The sequence below is a fragment of the Garra rufa genome, chromosome 21 (assembly GCF_049309525.1).
Source record: "Garra rufa chromosome 21, GarRuf1.0, whole genome shotgun sequence".
In the NCBI taxonomy this organism is placed as follows: domain Eukaryota; kingdom Metazoa; phylum Chordata; class Actinopteri; order Cypriniformes; family Cyprinidae; genus Garra; species Garra rufa.
The window spans coordinates 1,182,621-1,204,647 of NC_133381.1; the positions used below are offsets into that span (position 1 = coordinate 1,182,621).

A 22,027-nucleotide genomic window follows, 5' to 3' on the forward strand; every position below is an offset into this window, starting at 1 on the left:
TCAAACAAGCATTTCTGATGACAGACAGAGAGACACACAAGTATTTCTGTTTTCGTGCTGCTCAATAATGCTCAGACTTGATGTTTCACATTCGAACAAAGTTCAGACGAAAGTTCACCAAAATGAAACTTCTGGTATATGATGATGATAATTATGTGACAACAATAATGTCAAACCTGTCTTTACACATCATATTTGACTTTGTATATTTGGTCTACATATATATAAATAAATACATAACCAAAAACAAACATGATAAACAAACAAATAGGCCTAAAGAATTAAAATGACATAATATCTAAAAACTATCACACCCTCCAACTAAATTAATTAAATGTATGTTTACTTGCATATATTAATAATATATTATATAATAGCATATATAATAACATTTCATAAAACCAAAAAATATATAAAATCAAATAAATAAATTTTGCATGCCTATAAAAACTAAAAACACAAACACTTATAAAACACAAATAAATAAATTTCAAATAAAAAAGGCCTACATAAAAGAGTTATATAAAACCAAATAAATAAATAAATAAATAAATAAATAAATAAATAAAGTACAGGCCTAAATAATATAAAATATAACAAAATACACAAAAAAATGTAGGTCTATATAACACAAAATAAAATATAAACAAAAATATAAAACGGTTATATAAAATCAAATAAAAAAATAAATTACTTAAATTATTTTATAGGCCTATATAAAACAAATAAAAAGCCCTATATAAATAAATAAATAAATAAAGCACAGGCCTAAATAAATCGATGTAAAGACCTACATAAGAACTATAGAAAATAAAACAAAGAAAATGTTGGTCTATATAATAAAAAAAAATAACAAATAAAAATAAAACTATATAAAATCTAATAAATAAATAAATAAATGAATTATTAACAGGCCTATATAAAAACTATATAAAACAATATAAAATAAATAAATAAATAAAGTACAGGCCTAAATAAATCAATGTTAAGGCCTATAAAAACAATATAAAATAAAAATATCTGTAAGTCTATATAACGCACAAAAAACCATATACAAATAAATAAGTAAATGTATTTACAGGCCTATATAAAAAACTTTATAAAACACAAGTAAAAATAAATAAATAAATAAATAAAAAGGATCTACATAAAAAGTGAAATAAATAAAATAAATAAATAAATAACATACTGATCTTAATAAATATATGTAAAGGCCTACAGTATATAAAAGCAATCTAAATAAGCTTATATAAAAAGTGATGTAAAACCACATAAATAAATGCATAAATAAATGTATATATGTAGACGCTTATATACAAATTATATAAAATAAATAAATAAATAAATAAATGAACATATTTTAAAAAGATATTAAAAAACAAATAAACAGTACAGGCCTAAATAAATAAATAAATGTACATGCCTATAAAAAAACTACACATGAATAAATAAATAAATAAATAAATAAAGCCTTCATAAAAAATTATGTAAAACCAAATAACAAATAACCACACAATTTGAGTAAATAAAAGCTATTGTTGTGCCACTTTAAAAAAATAAATAAATTGAGCTTGAAAATCCTCTTAAATACAGAAATTCTCCAGTTGACACAAACAATGCTGCTCTCATGCTACACATCATGTTCTCATGCAGTGAAAAATACATCGCAGAGCAAAAAAGAAACAAAATGCAGACACACAAGACAGAGCAAGTTACTTCTGGTATGAAACAAGGTCTCAGCTTTAAAATGTTGTCACTTTTTAAGAAAACCAAACAATAAATACTGTTTTGTGGCTATGTTGTGATTGGTCAGATCGCATGTCAATCAAGTTTTTTGCGAAGGGTTAATTGACTTACTTTTGCGTTCTACTGAAGCAAGTCTAATGTGTTTGGAAGGACATGAGGGGGAGGAAATGACAACAAAATGCTCAGTTTTGGGTGAAACACTGTCATATTTACATGAAAACAGTCAAGATGAATCAGACGTCCTGGTATTTCCACACGAACGCTGCAGCTCAAGTTCTCCAGCCGTCTTGAAGTGTTTCTCTATAGAAACAGTCGGTGGCAATAAAGCCAATTAAGCCCTCAAACATCCTCAAAGCGCCTCCGCTGAGCCCCATTCACAAGCCCATTTCCTCTGAACAACACCAGCCATCTGTGCACCCTGATCTCAATGATGGGACCCAAAGTCCACAGAAAGACCCCTGATGTGTACGACTTCACAAAATCAAGCTGAAGAATCTGTGCGTGTTTATGACCTTTGCTATAGCGCGCTTATACCTGACCAAAACTATTTATACACAATGCAAGCTCCATGGTATGGTACTTAAAAATTATTAACTAAATAAATAAAAATATACAGGACAGTATAAAAGCTATATAAATAACTAAATAAATAAATAATGATGTGTATGCCTACACTATATAAAACATAAATTAAAAAATTATAAACCTATATAGAATATAACAAATAAATAAATATTGCACAATATATTAAAAAAATAAAAATAAAATGGCCTAAAAAATTATATAAATAAATAAATAAAATGAACTGGCATTAAATAAAGTAATAGTACAGGAATGAATGAATGAATGAATGAATGAATATTTATTTATATTTATATAAATAAAACATAAATGAAAACTGTACAAGACTAAATAAACTAAATAAATAAAAACATACAGGACAGTATAAAAGCTCTATAAATAAGTAAATAAATAAATTATGTGTATGCCTATACAAAAGCTATATAAAACATAAATTAAAAAAAGTATACACTTAGAATATAACAAATAAATAAGTAAATATTGTAAAGGCTTATATAAAATAAATGAATTAATTAACAGACCTATATTTAAAAAAAAAAAAGAAATAAACCCCCAATAAATAAATAAATAAATAAATAAATAAATAAAAATGACATGTACTGGCATAAAAATAAATAAATAAATATAGTACAGTCCTATATATAAAAAAAAAAATGAACAAATAAACAAACTAAATTTTAAAAATTATATACACCCGCTAAAATAAATAAATAAATAAATAAATAAATAAAATGTACAGGCTAATATAAAATAAATTTGATTAATTAATAAATATGCCTATTTAAATATATATAAACCCCCAATAAATAAATAAATAAATAGAAATGTACTGGTATAAAATAAATAAATATAGTACATGCCTATATAAAACAAAAATAAACAAATAAATAAACAAAGGAACTTATTTTAAAAAGATATAAACCTGGTATAAAACAAATACATTAACAAATAAGTAAAAAATAATGTACTGGCATAAAACAAACAAACAAATAAATGGTAAAGATCTATATACAACATGCATACAGGAATAAACAAACAAATATAAATAAAATTAAAAAAATATATGAAATAAATACAAAAAATAAGTACAGATCTACATAAAGTTATATAAAACCTAAAAACCAAATAAATACACAAACAAAAACAATTAAATAGACAGTAAACAGCAGGGTCTTGATTTAACTCTTGTCAAAAGGTCTACGTGAGGGTCATGGTTTGGGTTCATCTATTGTAATTATAATCAGCTTAATTTAAGAACAACTGAAGTCAATGGGAAGTCATTGAGACCGTTGGGTCAAAGTGTGAGTGTGTGTGTAATTTGGCCATTACTCTAGAAATCTAATCCCAGTTTCCAAGCACTTCCTTGACGGGACAAATTTCTCCTCTTATCCGAGAAGGGCTCGTCACAAATCTCCATGACGACTCGAACGGCTCATTAAACTAATGCTCACAATGAGGGGAGCCTCTTTCCCCGAGACAGATTATCAATTACCGCAATAACGGACGGATTCCCACAAAAGAGGCGAAAGCGCGAGAACAGCGAGTGGAGCAGGAATCATTCTGGAGGAGCTTTCGGAGCATTGTGAAGAGCCATAAAAGCCTTTGCAGAGGAAATAATGAGTGTTTTATAAAAGGCCAGACAAAATAAAAACACAGTAACTTGCCATTAGGGTGGCTGGATTATTTCTAGTTGCTTTCTAGTTGGTTTAATGTGCGTCTGACCAGCGCACACAGCTGAATTCCTCGCGGGTCACATACAGTCGCTTTCATTTGGGTCAGATTTACTCTGGATCGGTTCCTCCAACACACCCACCCGAATACTCCACACATGCCGTCAGTGAAGCACAAACCAAAAACAAAACCCAAACAGAGCGGGATGAAGCAAAACTGGTAGTAAGACTCATAGTAAAACAAATCACAACTAAAACCTTAATTAAGTTGGGTGCCCAGGTCATGCTTTTTAACAAATAATAACCATTTTACTTTAGATTTTCATTACTAATGTAATTATGTTTATTGTATTATAGTATTGCAGAACAAGTTGTAATATGATGAATAATTATGTAAGCATTTAAAGAACATAAATAGAATTTTTTGGCTTACAGCAATGAGAGTTTAAGGGGAGATGTGCTTAACTGCAATAGAAAAATGACATTGTGAATATTTATAATTTGTATTTATTTGTACATAATTAAATACATGAAATATAACTATATAAAAATTGTTTATATATATATATATATATATATATATTATATTATCTTTTTTATAAATGACACGTGTGCATAATTAATATTTCTAAACCGATAAATCTATAAAAAATTTATATATAATGCATAATTAATATTTATAAATATATAAATCAATAAAAATAAATATAGATATAAAAAGATATTATATATATGTACAATAAATAAAATAAAAAATAACATTCAAATTTTATATATATCTATATTATCCATTTTTATAATTTATATTATTTGTAAATAAATACATAAAATATAACTATAAAATAAATGTAATTACAACAGAATTATACTTTATTTTTGTGATTTTTAACTGTATTTTATACATAATTTATATTCTACATATTTATGCATAATTTATATTTATAAATAATCTATGAATCTATAAAAAATTATTATAAATATAATAAAAAGGATACTTATACATAATAAAATTAATAAATAAAAATACACACAATATACAATTTTATTTAAATATTTTGTTTATATTTTAATTTATAAATATGTTTCATGATATATATATATATAAATTGATATATATTTATAAATGTGTCTATAAAAATAAATAGTTATACTAAAATGTTTATAATTTACATTTACTTGTAAACAAATACACAAAATATAACCATTTTATTAAATTAATAAAATTATTATATAAAAAAAAGGTATGAACATTTTTACACAATATTTATTTTTTATTATATATAATATTTTAATACAATTTTTATATAATATCATCAAATAAATATATGCATTTCCTTTTTTCTCTCTTAATTTTGGAGTGAAATACAGCATAAACTAGACATTTTATTGACAAGTTCCTTTTTAAACTTACCACGACACATGAGATGCTTCAGGTCAAAACACACAAACTTCCTGAGTAAGGATCGCCTGCCTCTGACACACCGTTCTCCATCTGTCTGTCATTTATTCCTGCCTCTAAAACATCACGAGTTGCTCTTTCAATTTCCACTCATCCGTGTGCCAACAGACGCTCATCACGACTCAAAAAACTTCCAAAATAGGCCATGAACGGAGAGCATCCAGCGCTGGAAGACAAGATTTGTTTAGGGAAATTTGGAGCGCAGCAAGACAAAGTAAGACCAGAAGACAAGTGGCCCGTGTTTACAGACAGGGAGGAGAAGATGAGGAGGAGGAGATGAGGAGGTGTGGCGTTCATTCTACTGCCAGAAATCTATTCAAAAATGGTTATGAAAGCCATACAAGACTCTTTTGTGAACTTGCATCCCTCTCACCAAATCGAGTTTCTCCATTACTCAAGATTTCCACACCGGCCGCCGTCGAATCGCATTAATTGGATCCGATTCACAGACATTCTTGCACTTGTTTTGGCAGAGCGAAGGAGGGACGCCAGCCAAGCGTGAGCTCACTGCACTCACAGCGGAACGGAAACGCACACATCTAGAGCAAATAAACACTGTACTGTACTTCAGAAACACAGGGATCGACTTCTGCATTAAAAACAGACTGAAATGAACACTCACCACCAGCCAAATTACAATCAAAACAGCTGTGTCAATTAAAGGAGTAGCTCACTTCTAGTACAAAAATGCAGAGATAATTTGCTCACCCCCTTGTCATCCAAGATGAACATGTTTTTCTCTCTTCAGTCGTAAAGAAAGTATGTTTTCAGGATTTCTCTCCATATAGTGGACTTCTATGGTGCCCCGAGTTTGAACTTCCAAAATGCAGCTTCAAAGGACTCTAAATGATCCCAGCCATGACAGAAGGGTCTTATCTAGCGAAACGATTGTAGGGGTGAGAGAAAAAAAATCGATTCTATGATGCATCACGATTCTCTCTTCAACGAATATTTCAGAATCGATTCTGAGCTTTTTTCCCCACATATGGCACGTGTGTGCACTAGAGACCACAGAATTGCACAGAACTTGCACTGTGAGACACGTGACAGTGTGTGCTTTCATCCGCCGTGTTTTACTTTACTTTGCACTCACAGACTTTCACATGCCTTTTGTGTTTGTTTGTCCTAAAGCTCTATTTAAATGCACTTGCATTTTCAAATACTTTAATGCGAAACTGATGTACACACAGTCAGTTATGTTTTCGGAGCAGGACAAAACATCTGATATATCAAAATAGATCTGTGCATTAGTTTGAATGCAGCCTGCAGGGCTCTATACGCTTCGTTTTCTTGAAAGGAGCACAGTCAAAATTTCAGGAGCACATTCTAAACAATAATCAAAAAATCTTACAAAAAAAATTGCCTTCCCATTATGAGGTGATATTTGACTCCTTAAAGTGATTTACACAGGAATTTTGTTTTTACCGTTGTTTTTACCTTTTTCCTTTTTTTAATGAGACTCCGAGGTGGCATGAGTGCAATTAAATTCATGTTGAGATTAATGTTTTAAATATAAAAGTGTGAATACAGAAATATTAAACGATTTAAATAACTGAAAAGATCAGCCAGCAGGTGGCGGCAAGTCACTGATTTAATTACTGAATCATTCATTCGTTTGATTTGTTCGAACGGCTGGTTCATTCAGGAATAAAGCAAGTGGCTGTCTTTATGAATGGGAAATTGAATCATTTCACTAGATTAGTTTAAAAACGCACGCTCATTCATAAAAGAAACACTGCTGTGTTTGAATGGAGATGCACAGTGGCTGACTTGTTTCACACTACTTTTGATGACGAAATAGAGCAAAATCAGGCAATAGTGTTATGGTCATTTACAAACTCCCTTAAAAATTATTAAAAGCTGTAACCCATAGTTCACAATCTCACAAAGCTCAATACTGCACAATCAGTCTCTTATTTACACTCTCTCTACACTTTGTTTACGAAAGGATTTGTGAGATATGTCTGTGATACATTACTCAACATTGCAAAAACATGTAGAAACCTTTGAATCTTCCCTGAGCGCAAACACAAATACGCTGATCGGACATGGTGCTCCTTAAATATCTTTTCACAGTCATAGTAATTTTCAGTCGCAAATGCGAGTGAAATGGTCGAACTGTAGAGCCCTGGTATTAAAATATTACTGACCCCAAACTTTTGAACCTGTGTGTCTCCATTAAAGTGGAGTGAATTTGGAGTCACACTGGTTTGAGGTCAGCCGTATTGACACACATGCCTGTTCTCACCTTCTCCCATCAGGCTGCTGTTGTGAGCGCAGCTGGACTGTTCTCTCATGTCCCTCTCACACTGAAAAACACAAACACATCAAATCAAACTCAACACCTGAACAAACACAAACACATCTGACTTCACACTGACATACTGTCTTGAGGAGTTACATGTACTGTAGCCACAAGGCAGACCAAAAGTTTGTTTCTTATAATCTTAAAAATGTTTCATGCAAAGGATTCAGTTGAGTATTATTATAAGTGTGTTTCAATTTGTGATATTCCATAACATACAGTGTTGGGGAAAGTTACTTCTAAAAGCAATGCATTAATATTGAGTTGCACTCTAAAAAAGTAACTAATTACATTGGTTAGTTTTTATGATAAGTAATGCGTTACGTTACTTTTGCATTACTTTTTAAATCTTCCTAGCTTGTTTGTTTTTAAAATAAAAAGTTATATTTTTTGCAAATGTAAAAGCTTTTTCACAGCTAAAGCCTCAGGCTTAGAGAAAAGTAAATTCATGCATGTACATTAGACTGCAGAAGAAGAAAAAAGTCAACTCTTCAGCAATAAAAAAGGAAAACGAATGTTAGATTATCGAGTAATTTTTGCTTATTAGTTTGGATGAATTGGACCATTGAAGGTTGGCAGCAACGACATCGGTTAATAAAATGGGATTAAATACATAAAGGATATTTGTATTATTTAACATATTTAATTATTGCAGGTTTGCGTTGAATTTCACAGTTTTTATTCATTTTGAAGAACACTGTATCTGTTTTTTTTAGTGAGTGAGATGAATTAATGCATGTTCACATTTATTCTAGAACTAAAGTAACATCTTACAATTTTTCTCAACATGGGGACAGGAGAGCTTTTAATCAATAAATGGGAGGAAAATGTAACTGGTGTTACTTATTTGAAAAAATAACTAAAATATTTTCTTGTCAATTAAAAAGTAATGCGTTACTTTAGTTTCTTGGATAAAGTAATATTATTACGTAACTTGTGTTATTAATATATGGGTTTATTTGTGTTTTTTAATAGCAAGGAAATAGCATGCAAACCTTCATTTATCTGTATTTTAAAGCAACTGTATGCATGTTTGCACTTCAAATTGAACAAAATACAAACTTAAACAAAGATGACACTTAAAGATCGACTGAAGTAACCATCGCAAATAATAAAAGCTGTTTGACAAACAGTTGTAAGATCTTCAAATTGCCACCATGCCTTAGACAAATATTGTGTTAAGGCTGTTTTCTGCTCTGCTGTGCCAGTGTAGTGTGATAAACGCATGCATTCCAGCTGCCCCCGGATCTGCCCTCGACTCTACCGTCTTATCAGTCCAGCAAACGCAAATTCCAGCCATTCCAGCAGACAGAATGAATCAGTGTTTGGCGCGGAGTCGCTCGCCAACGTACAACGTACAGGAGACTGTGAGGACTTTAGCACTGAAACCCAAACGAAACTTCAACTTGACTGTTTGTTTAGCTTAGGCCAAAAAACCCTGGCCCTGAATCCAACAGGAACAAAGTGAAAGCAACAACTCATGGACATGAGGAAACTTTGAGATAAAAACAAAAGCAGAGCCCTATGAAATTGCTTGTACTTTTCCCCAATTCTGTTTTCTTTTTTGTTACAAATTCTTGAGTTTGCATTTTAATTTTTTTGGATTCCATTTTATTTGTTTTGTTAAATTTTAATTAAAAAATAAATAATAAAATAAATAATATTACATTAAAGTTACATTGTAATAATTTATTATATAATATAAATTATTATTTTATAATAACATATTTTAACAGTAATATTGCTCTATAAATTACATTTGTAACATTAATACTGCTCTATAAAATGCATTTTATTTATTTATTCCCCAATGAAATTAGCTTTTTTATTTTTTAAAGAAACTGGATTTTTTTCTTTTTCTGGATTTTAATTGTTTAGTTCAATTTAAAAAAACAAAAACAAAAGGTGATCCAATCAACTAAAACTTTTTTTAAAAAATTTTTTTCCACTAAATTCTTTGTTTTGCGTTTAAATTTTTTTGGATTCCATTTAATTATTTAGTTAAAATGTAATAAAAAACAAAAGGTTATCTAATCAATTTGATAAAAAAAAAAAACAATTAAAAAATATTACATTAAAGTTATATTGCAATAATTTATTATTTAATATAATTTATTATAATACATTATATTTTAACATTAATATTGCTCTATAAATTACATTTGTAACATTAATATTGCTCTATAAAAGGCATTTTATTTATTTATTCTCCTATGAAATTCTTAGTTTCTTTTACTTTTTCGGGATTTTAATTAGTTCTTTTTTTTTTTTTATAAATCACAAAATGTGTAACCAAATGGATAAATAAAATTTAATAATTGAATGCAAAATGTAACAATGTAATAATTTATTACAATTTAACTATAATTTTGCCCCATAATTATTTTTTTCTTCAGAAATTCTTTGTTGTTTCTTTTACTTTTTCTGGATTCCATTTTAATTGATTTTTAATAAACAACAACTTGATGTCTAATTAGATAAATAAAAATGTTTTAATTTTTCTGAATTCCAATTTAATCACTCAAATACTTTTTAACTATAATTAAATGTCTAAAAAAAAATTAAATTTTAGCAATAATACTGGCCAATGAATATTTATTTTCAGAAGCTCTGTGTTGTCTATTCTGGATTACATTTTAATTATTTAATTCAATTTTATGAATCATATTAATTAATTTTTAATAACAAATGTCTATTTTTATTTCTGGATTTCTGCCTTATAATTGAATACAAATTTATTTAGCAAAAACTGTTTTAATTAACTTTAACAATTGAAATAACCATTTAAAATGTTTTCAAATAGAATTCGAATAACTGCTTTAATTGTTTTTGCTTTAAAACTGTGAGTCACGGTGTGTTCACACGGGGCGCAAGCGTCAACGCTTCCCATTGACTTTGAATGGGTGACGTCAAGCTTTGCCGAAAGGAATTGTGGATCCGTCGGCGGCGCTTCACTCGCGTTGCTCGCGGCAGAAGTTGAGAAATTTTCAACTTCTGCCGCGAGCAACGCCAGTGAAGCGCCGCGTCAGCCAATCAGATCGCTCTATGCAAATACAGTGGCCAGGCAGCAGCCAATCACGTTCATCCTGTTCAAGAGCAGCATTTCATTGGCTGACGCTGCTATGACCATAAACGTCAGCCACGCCTTCCGTTAAGCGTTGACGCTTGCGCCCCGTGTGAACACACCGTAAGGTGCTTTACAGAGGTTAATTGTTTTTTTTTTTTAAACTGAACATCCTTGTTTTTCCATGTCAGAAACAGGTTTGTGTTCTCAAACGACTTCACTAATCTTGAACTAATTTGATTGTAATGGTGTGGAGAGCGCATGTGAGCGGATTCCGTGAGTCTCCGTCTCTAATAAGAGCATCAGGATCAGAGATCAAAACCACCGAAGTCCTCCAGGATTAAAATCGACATTGTTCCTCAGTGTAATTGCTGCTTCTGCCTCTGAACTGACAGCTGTGCAGCTGAAACGAAGCCAAGATCACAGCCGAGACCGTCTGGACGATTATCGCACAGCGGATAACAGACTTACATCAGGATCAGCGTATCTCACAGGGATGCAGCATTAAAGCGATTTCAGACTTAAAGTGTCACGTATGACCAACCCCTACATGGGAATGACTGCAATCTGCTCTATTCTATTCAAATGTGTCCTTTGCATTTTAAACAGATGAAGTGTGCTAACATGTAAATGTCCATTTGGTTCAGAACACCAGTCAAAGTCCATCTGGTGAGCTTTTGTTCCCACAGCTGATAAAACGAGCTCACCGAAATCTGACCCTCACATCAAGGTCTGGGATTTGTCCTCTAATTGAAGGCAGATGCATACATCGAAACATGGACTTTAACATTAGACACAGTTTCATCTGTTTTCATGCTGATTTACTGCTCAAGAAACGTTTTAGCAAAATTGATAACAGTTGCACTACTTCTTGCATTTGTGGCAACTGTGATAGGCTTACATGTTATTTTTCAGGATTCTTTGATGAAAAGTTAGAAAGTTAAAAACAGCATTTGTTTGAAATTGAAACCTGTCATTTTTGATCAGTTTAACGTGGAAGCTAGTTTCTGCCATGGGATTTTTTTAATTGCAATAAAATAAAATAAAAATAGCAAAATATATAAACTCAACATTGAGACAAACTCAGAATTCTAAAATATATCAACTCAGAATTGTGAGATATAAATTAAAAACTGTAAAATAAAAACTCAAAATAGCAAAGTATATGAACTCAAAATTGCCAAATATATCAACTCTAAACTGCAAAATATATCAACTCTAATTTGAAAAAAATCAACTCAGAATTGCTAAATATATCAACTCAAAATTGCGAGATGAATTTACAACTTCAAAATATAAACTCAAAATTTCAAAATATATAAACTCAATTGCAAAAATACCACCACAGAATTAGAATATATAAACTAAAAATTGTGATATGTAAACTCAAAATTGCACAATATATAAACTCAAAATTGTACAATATATAAACTCAAAATTGCACAATATACAAACTCAAAATCGTTAAATATATAAACTCAAAGATGCACAATATATAAACTCAAAACTGCACAATATATAAACTCAGAATCGTTAAATATATAAACTCAAAATTGCACAATATATAAACTCAGAACCACAAAATATATAAACTATAAAAGAGGTGTAACATTTTTAAACTAAGAATTGTAAAATATATATTATATTATATCAAATAAAAATATAAATATATAAACTCAGTCATAAAATATATAAACTCAATTGCGAGACAAACTCAAAATTGTAAAATATATAAACCCAGAATTGCGAGATGTAATTTCAGAACTACAAAATATATAAACTCTGAACTGTAACACATTTAAACTAAGAATTGTAAAATATATAAAAGTATTGTGACAAAAATTCTTAAATTCAGAGCTTTAAAAAATATTACAATTCAACAGATCTTTTTGCAGCACGGGTGCAAATTGTTACATGTAACAAACCTAATTTTAGTCTGCACTGGAATTAATAAACTCTAAATACTGAAAATAAATTTTCTACATTAAGAATCTATCTGAACTGTTGTTGTAGGCTGTAACGTATTACATAATAACAAAGCAACACCCAAAGAGCATTTTGCAACGATGGCTAAAAAAGCAAGTATTGCAAAAGATCCTCCAGCCTCCCCTTGAGAAAACTGATATAAAGCTGCAGTTTTTACATCTGACATCATGAGAAAAATCAACCGCTCATGGTTGAAAAAGAGTATCGTTGCATTCTGAAGAATATAACTTGGTTTGCAGCGAATGGGTGCCGTCAGAATGAAAGTCCAAACAGCTGATAAAAAAAAAACACAATAATCCAAAGTAATTCACAGCATTCCAGTCCATCAATGAACATCTAGAAAAGGCAAAAGCTGAAACAAATACATCATTTATATGTTTTTTTGATTTCAAACCATTGCTTCTGAATGATTCTTCTTCTCAAACATACATTTGCATTCATTTGAAAAAAATATGGAAAGAAAAATCACATCTCAATTGCTTCTGCTGAAGTCTGATTCTGAGATGTTTCTTCAGAGAAAAGACCCAAGTAACCTCAGACATCTTAGTTTAAAAAGAGATCTGAATGATTTTTCATTGCTCAGATTTTCCAAAGTCAGAAATCTCAATATAAACATTTTTCATCAAATGATCTGAGCTGCATTCATTTTATACTCCTACAGTCTGACTGCATGTTTTATTTCTCCTGAGGAAAACAAAGCTGATACTGAAATCTCATCTGAAGTCATGCAATGAAATTTTCATCTTGAAAAAATCCACTAAAATGGACATCTGATACCATGCAACATAAATCCAAATAGCTTTGTGAAACATTTTAAGATTATCTGCTTTAGAAACTATTTATTCTCATAAACGCATGAGACACAATCTGATGACAGTTTCCAGAACAGCCCATATGCTCTTTCATTATCACTGTGTATTTATTCTTTAGCCATAAATAAATGGCTGTCAGACATATGTGACCCTGGACCACAAAACCAGTCTTAAGTCGCTGGGGTATATTTGTAGCAATAGCCAAAAATACATTGTATGGGTCAAAATTTTTGATTTTTCTTTTATGCCAAAAATCATTAAGAAATTAAGTAAAGTTCATGTTCCATGAAGATTTTTTGTAAAATTCCTACTGTAAACATATCAAAATGTAATTTTTGGTTTGTAATATGCATTGTTAAGAACTTAATTTGGACAACTTTAAAGGTGATTTTCTCAGTCTTTTTGATTTTTTTGCATCCTCAGATTTCTGATTTCAAATAGATGTATCTCAGCCAAATATTGTCCTATCCTAACAAACCATACATCAATAGAAAGCTTATTTATTGAGCCTTCATATGATGTATAGATCTCAGTTTTGTCAAATTTAACCTTATGACTGGTTTTGTGGTCCAGGGTCACATATAGGAAAGCCTCCCTATCAAATTCCCTCAGCTTTCTCACACAGAGTTAAAAACACAAGGCGACAATTACTTCCTCAATTAAAACACTTCCGAAAGCCAAACACTCCCAGCGCTCCCTAAAAATACTCCCTTCTCTTCCGCCGCCGACCCCATGACCCGACACCGTCTGCGGGACTAAACCCTCGGGATGACTAGAGTAACAACATGGGCCTGAGGGACAGATGGGAGGTGTACGAAAACATTAAAACGCTTCATTGACAGGCAAACGCAGAGACAGTTATTATTGCAGCAGTTTATCTTGGCTGACCTTACTTAGAGTCTCACGCTTCAACAGAACGTCTTAGAGAGACAGACAGTAGTCAACCATTTATAAAACACACAATAAATCAGATTTGATCTTGTAGGAGAGTTTGTTTCTTCATCGGATTTGGAGAAATGTAGCATTCCATCACCAATAGATCCTCTGCAGTGAATGGGTGCCGTCGGAACACCCAAAGAGCATTTTGCAATGAGGGCTAAAAAGCAAGTATTGCAAAAGATCATCCAGCTTCCTCTTGAGAAGATATAAAGCTGCATTTATTACATGTGACATCATGAGAATATGGTTTGGAGTGAATGGGTGCCGTCAGAATGAGAATCCAAACAGCTGATAAAAACATCACAATAATCCACAAATAAACCACACCACTCAAACTCATCAATTAACATCTTGAGAAGACAAAAGCTGAAACAAATCAATCATTAAGACATTTTTAACTAAACTACAAGTCCATAATGCATAATAAAGCTTCCTTCAGTGAAAAAGTGGCCTGGTCTGAATCAGGAGAGAAATCTGCACAGATTAAGCATGCTTACAAGCTAAAACAGTCCAAAACAGCTCTAAACAAATATGTGGCTGGATTTTGATGCGAGAGACAACAGGAGACTGACTTTTTCCACTGGATTTTAATTCAAAACGTCTTAATGATGGATTCATTTCTTACATTACCAATGGATCCTCTGCAGTGAATGGGTGCCATCAAAACTCCCAAAGAGCATTTTGCAAAAAGGGCTAAAAAAGCTAGTATTGCAAAAGAACATCCAGCTTCCCCTTGAGAAGATATGAAGCTGCATATATTACATGTGACATCATGAGAATATAACTTTGTTTGTAGTGAATGGGTGCCGTCAGCATGAGAATCCAAACAGCTGATAAAAACATCACAATAATCCACAAGTTAACCACACCACTCAAACTCATCAGTTAACGTCTTGAGAAGACAAAAGCTGAAACAAATCCATCATTAAGACATTTGCAACTAAAGTATTAGTATAATATAACCATAAAAGTGTCCTGATCTGAATCAGGTGAGAAATCTGCACAGATCAAGCACTGTTTACAAGCTAAAACAGTCCAAAATGGCTCTAAACAAATATGTGGCTGGATTCTGATGCGAGAGACAACAGGAGATAGACTTTTTTTTTTTCACTGGATTTTAATTCAAAACGTCTTAATGATGGATTTATTTCTTACAAACAAGCAGCTTTTGGCTTTTCAGAATGTTAGCTGATGGACTGGAGTGGTGTGGATTATTGTGATGTTTTTATCAGCTGTATCGACTCTCATCCTGACGGCACCCATTCACTTTAGAGGATCCATTGGTGAGCAAGTGATGGAATGACACATTAATCCAAATCTGATGAAGAAACAATCTCATCTTTATCTTGGATGACTTGAGGATGAAGACATTTTCAGCATTTCTTTTTTATTTTTGGGAGAACCATTCCCTTAAATTGCATAGATTTCACCTTATAAACTGAGGAACAAATCAGGATTTATAAATGCAAAAATCATTTTTAATGCAATGCACTAGAGCTTCCATTCCTAGCATGATCAACAAGCCAGATGATTTAAATTACAGCTTTCTTGACTCATTATTTGATCAGACTGCTAAGTGTTGAGATGCTTACACAAAACGTGTTCAGTACAAATAACTGTTTATTTTTAATTAAACATGCACTTCCCGAAGACACAATGCACTGCTGTCTGAAACTCTTACTGCATACTATTAAACATAAAATGTAAAAATATATCATGCAACATCATCTCCATCTCAGTATGCATCAACCATGCTCGTCTTTTGCAGAATCCCGTAAAATTCCTTTTCTTTATGAGCCGTTTAGAGATGGTCAGATAAGACATCTTCCCATCCGAACACCCAGAGAGCTCTATAAATAAACTATACATACACACGGTGCACATGGACAAGCGCCAGCTGCCTAATTGGTCAATGATTGTTTCCTGAAGAAAAGCAGAAACAGATTTCAAGCTGCTTCCCTCTTCACAGGCAGCTCAAACAATACAATAATACACTTGTAATTCTTGACACACAAATATTTTTCGAGTGGCTTGTGCCAGGCAAAGACTCTGGACTCCTAAAACTGGTCCATTCTTTTGCTTATTTATGTTGGGAACACTCCAAATTCATAAATGTCTATTGCACTTTTTGAGAAATTCCTGAAGAGTACAGAATGTGAAAAATTTAAAAATAAACTAACTTTCCACTGGCTTTACAAACTCAAGTCTATATTAAGCAAAGAACATAATTTAGAATCAAAACACTAACATAAAAGTATTAAAACAAAACTATTTTCTCAGACATGGTACAATGGTAATACCATGTTTTTATATGCCCCATGGTAGGACTATGGTATTCAAAATACCTTGAAATACAATGAAAATACCATGAAATGCAAATATGGAAATCATCCATAATGGTTATCACAACATTCATGATTGACTGATAGTGTTTTTTTGATGGCAGATACTGATATCTTGGATAGAAAATAACACATGCTGCAACAAAACTTAAAACTACTAAATTAAAAATTAATATTTAATATTTAATTAAAAGTAACCAATATAAAAAAAATGGCTAATGTGATACATATTAGAATAAAAAGCCATATCGGCCAATACTTAATATTACATTAAATGCACTAAATTACAAATAAATAATTAGAAAAATTAATCAATATTTTGTAACTTGGAATTTCAAAATGTGGACATTTTTTTCCTGGAATTCTGATTTTACATCTTGCAATTTTGACTTTGTTTTCTGTAAATTTGACAATTGCAATTGTGAGTTGACTTTTTTCTACTTTTTTTGTCAAAACTGCACAAAACAAATGTCAAATTGCAATTAAGAAATACATAATTTGAAAAGAAATTCAATATTTGGTTTAAAAATCAGGTAATGTGATAATTAAAATAAAATGCCAAATATCAGCTGATATATTGGTCTAGACAATATATTGGTTGCTTTACATTTTATTTGACATAAATTACACTAAATTGCATATAAATAATTGCAATTAAATGAATCAATGTTTTGCAAAAAAATAATAATAATAATTTGTCGAATAACTAAAAAAAAGCCAAATGTCACTATTTTTTATTATTATTTTGGTAATTATTTTGCATAATATTTGCCAAACTAGAAATTTAAAAAAAAAAAAATATATATATATATATATATATATATATATATATATATATATATATATATATATATTTTTTTTTTTTTTTTAAATCAATTGGCAATACAAAAAAAAAAAAAAAAAAAAAAGCCATATATTGACTGTTATACTGGCCTTCGCAATATATTGTTCATTACAAAGTACCATAGTATTAACATCTTCTACCATATTACTTCCACAGAACTTTTCTAAAACACATTTAGTACCTTAAAACTTATTTTCCTAGAAGGTCCTAAACTTGAACTCTTTGAAACCCATCAGATTGAGGCCTGGAGCTCCATCACAATGGAGAAACAAAGAGCTTCTTTTTGGAGATCCATAAATCTCTCCGTTCAGGATTCAGCGTTCAGCTGTTAAACTTCTGCTTGGACAAATAACCCCAGAAACGCTGTTCCCTTGAGGACTTTTAACCCTGACAAGGTCAAAGTAAAACACTGACCTCGTCTAAAAACATCTAGCGTGTCGGATTACACCCGTGAAGAGCAGAGCGTGAACGGTGGGAGTTTGCAGAGCTGGGAAACTGAATGAATGGAGAATGAGAGTAAATGACTGTGACAACTAAGTTACACAACTAATAAACTCTCAGGTGAGTAAATAATTAGTGGCTGACTGATTTTTAATGATCAGTGACCAAAAGAGTTTGACTGACTAACAAACTCTGCATAAAAGTTTTACTCAACATCTAGCACATAATTACAGAACAATGTTTCTGTCATGGAATAAAAAAAATAAAAAGGTAATTGTAATTTTGTTTTGTTGAAAACTCACAATTCTATTTTTTTTTTCTTTGCAATTGCAAGATTACGTCTTAGAATTGACATCTTGCAATTCTGACATTTTTTCTAGGAATTCTGAGTTTACATTTTGCAATTCCAAGTTATAAATTTGTAGTTGTGAGTTAATGTCTTGCATAATTTTTCTTTTGCAATTCAGATTTTCTTGGAATTCTGAGTTTACATCCCACGATTCCAAGTTATGATTGTGCAATTGTGAGTGCGTTAAGGTCTTGCATCTTTTTCTTGTGCAATTTTGACATGTTTTCTTGGAATTCTGAGTTAACATCTAGCAATACCAACATTTGTTCTTAGAGTTCTGAGTGTACATATTTCAGTGCTGACATTTGTTCTTTGAATTCCTAGCTTACATCATGAAATTCCCAGGTATACATTTGCAATTTTGAGTGAGTTAATGTCTTGCCTATTTTTTATTTCGCAATTCTGATTTTCTTGGAATTCTGAGTTTACATCTCACAATTCCAAGTTATAAATGTGCAATTGTGAGTGAGTTCATGTCTTGCATCTTTTTTCTTCTGCAATTCTGACTTTTTTCTTGGAATTCTTAGTTTACATCTCGCAATTACTGTCTTGCATCTTTTTTCTTTTGCAATTTTGACGTTTTCTCGAAATTCCAAGTTATACAATTGCAATTGTGAGTTAATATCTTGCTTTTTTCTTTCCCAGTTCTGACTTTCTTCTCAGAATTTTGAGTTTCTTCTTGGAATTCAAAGTTTACATCTTGCAATGCTGACATGTTTTTTTTTTTCCCTCGAAATTCTGAGTTTACATCTAGCAATAACAACATTTGTTCTTGGAATTCTTAGTTTACATCTCACAATTACTGTCTTGCATCTTTTTTCTTTTGCATTTTTGACGTTTTCTCGAAATTCCAAGTTATACATTTGCAATTGTGAGTTAATATCTTGCTTTTTTTTCTTTCCCAGTTCTGACTTTCTTCTCAGAATTTTGAGTTTACATCCAACAATAACAACATTTCTTTTTGGAATTCAAAGTTTACATCTTGCACTGCTGACATGTTTTTTTTTTTTTTTTTCTCGAAATTCTGAGTTTACATCTAGCAAGAATTTGTTCTTTTTGTTCTTGGAATTCTTGGTTTACATCTCACAATTCCAAGTCAATTGTAAGTGAGTTACCGTCTTGCATCTTTTTTCTTCTGCAATTTTGACTTTATTTCTTGGCATTCTGAGTTTACATCTTGCAATTCTTCTGACATTATTTTCTCGGAATTCTAAGTTTACGAACTATAAATTAAACAAAAAAGTTTACAAGTTATAAATTAGCAATTGTAAAGTGAGTTTATGTCTTGCATCTTCTTTCTTTCACAATTCTGAGTTTACATCTTACAATGCTGGCATTTGTTCATTGAATTCTTAGCTTACATCATGAAATTCCAAGTTATACATTTGCAATTGTGAGTGAGTTTTTGTCTTGCATCTTTTTTCTTTCATAATTCTGACTTTTCTTGAAATCTGGCAATAACATTTGTTCTTGGAATTCTTAGTTTACATCCCAAAATACCAAGTTATAAAGTTGCAATTGTGTCTTGCATTTTCTTTCCTCACAATTCTGACTTTTTTCCCTCAGAATTCTGAGTTTACATCTCAAAATTCTAACTTTTTTTCCCTTGCAATTACATCTTGCAATTCTGACTTTCCTTTTTTTTTGGAATTCTGAGTGCCCATCTCGCAATTCAAAGTTCTGCAATTGTGAGTAAGTTAACTTTTTTCAACTTTTTCCCTTAAGAGTTCCAAGAAAAAAGAAGTCTGTGAGAAGTAGAAGTTCCGATTACCGCTTCTTTTTTATTCCGTGGCTATAACAAGCTTCAATACATTAGAGATTTAAAAGCAGAGTTCAATTACAAAAGTCGTATTCATTCTAAATGTTCCATGACTTTTAGGATTTCATTCGTTTTCCTGACTTTTCCAAGCCTGGAAAACACAATCCCACACATTTCCAAGTTTTAGTGGGAATTGCTGCAAAGAGTTATGTCATCCATAACCACAAATATGCAAACAAAGTGTTTTCACTGGAACAACACAAGCATCATTTAGGGGTCACACACAACAGATAGGATGCACAAATGTTTCACTAAATCAACACCTCATCATTTGTTAATCAAAGCTCTATAAGTCCAAACCTGGACAAAGTTCAGGCGCCGTAGACAAATACTCCTTTACAGAGTACACAGACTTTATCAGAGACACTTTCAGCATGTCAGCTTTCATGCAAGACACAGAAAAAGAAACCACTGATAAATGCAGAATATCCAAACCAAAGAATATCAGTTTTATATGCATTTATGTGGTTTTAATGCAAGTTTAACAGCAACTTTAAAAGTTACAGAGTGGGTTTTAAAGGGCTTTGCTTGAGAAAACCATCTGCTTTAAAGAACCAAGAAACCAAAACTAAAAATGAATCTGGAAAACTAAGCCAAAAAAGTTTTTCTGATTCTAAACTGAATAACCTTTATTTCTAAGAGTGAAAACAAATGATTAAATCAGCAAAGCAAAGAAACAAGTGGACAAATAACTCCAATTTCAAACTTTTAAAGACGTTTTATATGAAATTACCTCAGATTATCCTTGATCTTGATATAATTCACTAAATACCGTTGTGACATGGTTTGCAAACGCCCATCTGAAACATTTTAACAACTAAAAACGTAAATGTCATTAATAACAACATGAGTCTATTAACCTTTAGCAAACTATTCTCCCCAAAACAAAACACGAGGACAGCAAAAACACTACAAACACACACAAAGTTCGTCAAATACACACAAACTGCTCTCAAAAACAAAGAAAACACCTTTAACAGCTTCCACTGTTTAGTTTCGATCTAGTTTTCCAGGACTTCACGCGTTTAGTCATCACAAACAATAGTTTTGAGTCTTTAAATGAAGACAAAAACACTTACCGACTGAGTTCCTCCTTATTTAAGACGTTTGTAGTTCATTCGCACCTCGCAAACATTTATGTTTGTATTATTTTCTGAGAGACTCGGTATGACCATTTCACATGCAACAGCACTGACTGACTGACTGACTTCAGTCTGAACTCAAACACCGCTGTATTAAACCGCAGAAACTCCAGCAGCGGGAATGACTGTTAGCTTGAATCGAGAGACTCGATGTGGGCGGGGCTTAGCGACAAAAAGTTGTTTAAAATGTCTAAATAAAAATGTTTTATATATGTAATCTTCACCTAGTGGTTTTAATTCAATATGTATTAGCAATTTCGGTGTTTTTGATCGGCTGCAAATTATTATTTGCTGACGAAGCGAGCGCGCTTAGCGTAACGTAATAGGTGTTACTTTTCTCAGCGCAGACAGGATGGACCAACCACAGTGGTTGATGACTCCTGAACAAATAAAGTTTAAATATTTGTTCATGTAAATGTATTTGTTATATTTCTTAAATATATTTATTTAAATAATTATTTCCTAAGCGCCTAAAGACAGAAAAAGAAAACTCTTTTGTTATTAAACTTTAAAAATTTTCTTCCAGC

General features: G+C 31.3%; 1 protein-coding gene across 1 annotated transcript in view; it reads right to left on the bottom strand.

Moving 5' to 3' along the window:
* Positions 1 to 21,550, bottom strand: part of LOC141296207 (pleckstrin homology domain-containing family G member 3-like) — a 68,384-nt gene extending 46,834 nt beyond the window's left edge. Inside the window, exons 1-2 of the mRNA XM_073827482.1 lie at positions 21,438 to 21,550; positions 7,706 to 7,766 (exon numbers count right to left, since the gene is read on the bottom strand). Coding sequence (XP_073683583.1) covers positions 7,706 to 7,754 — 49 coding nt within the window. The 5' untranslated portion in view covers positions 7,755 to 7,766; positions 21,438 to 21,550. The remainder of the gene's footprint in view (positions 1 to 7,705; positions 7,767 to 21,437) is intronic.
* Positions 21,551 to 22,027: the final 477 nt, after the last annotated feature.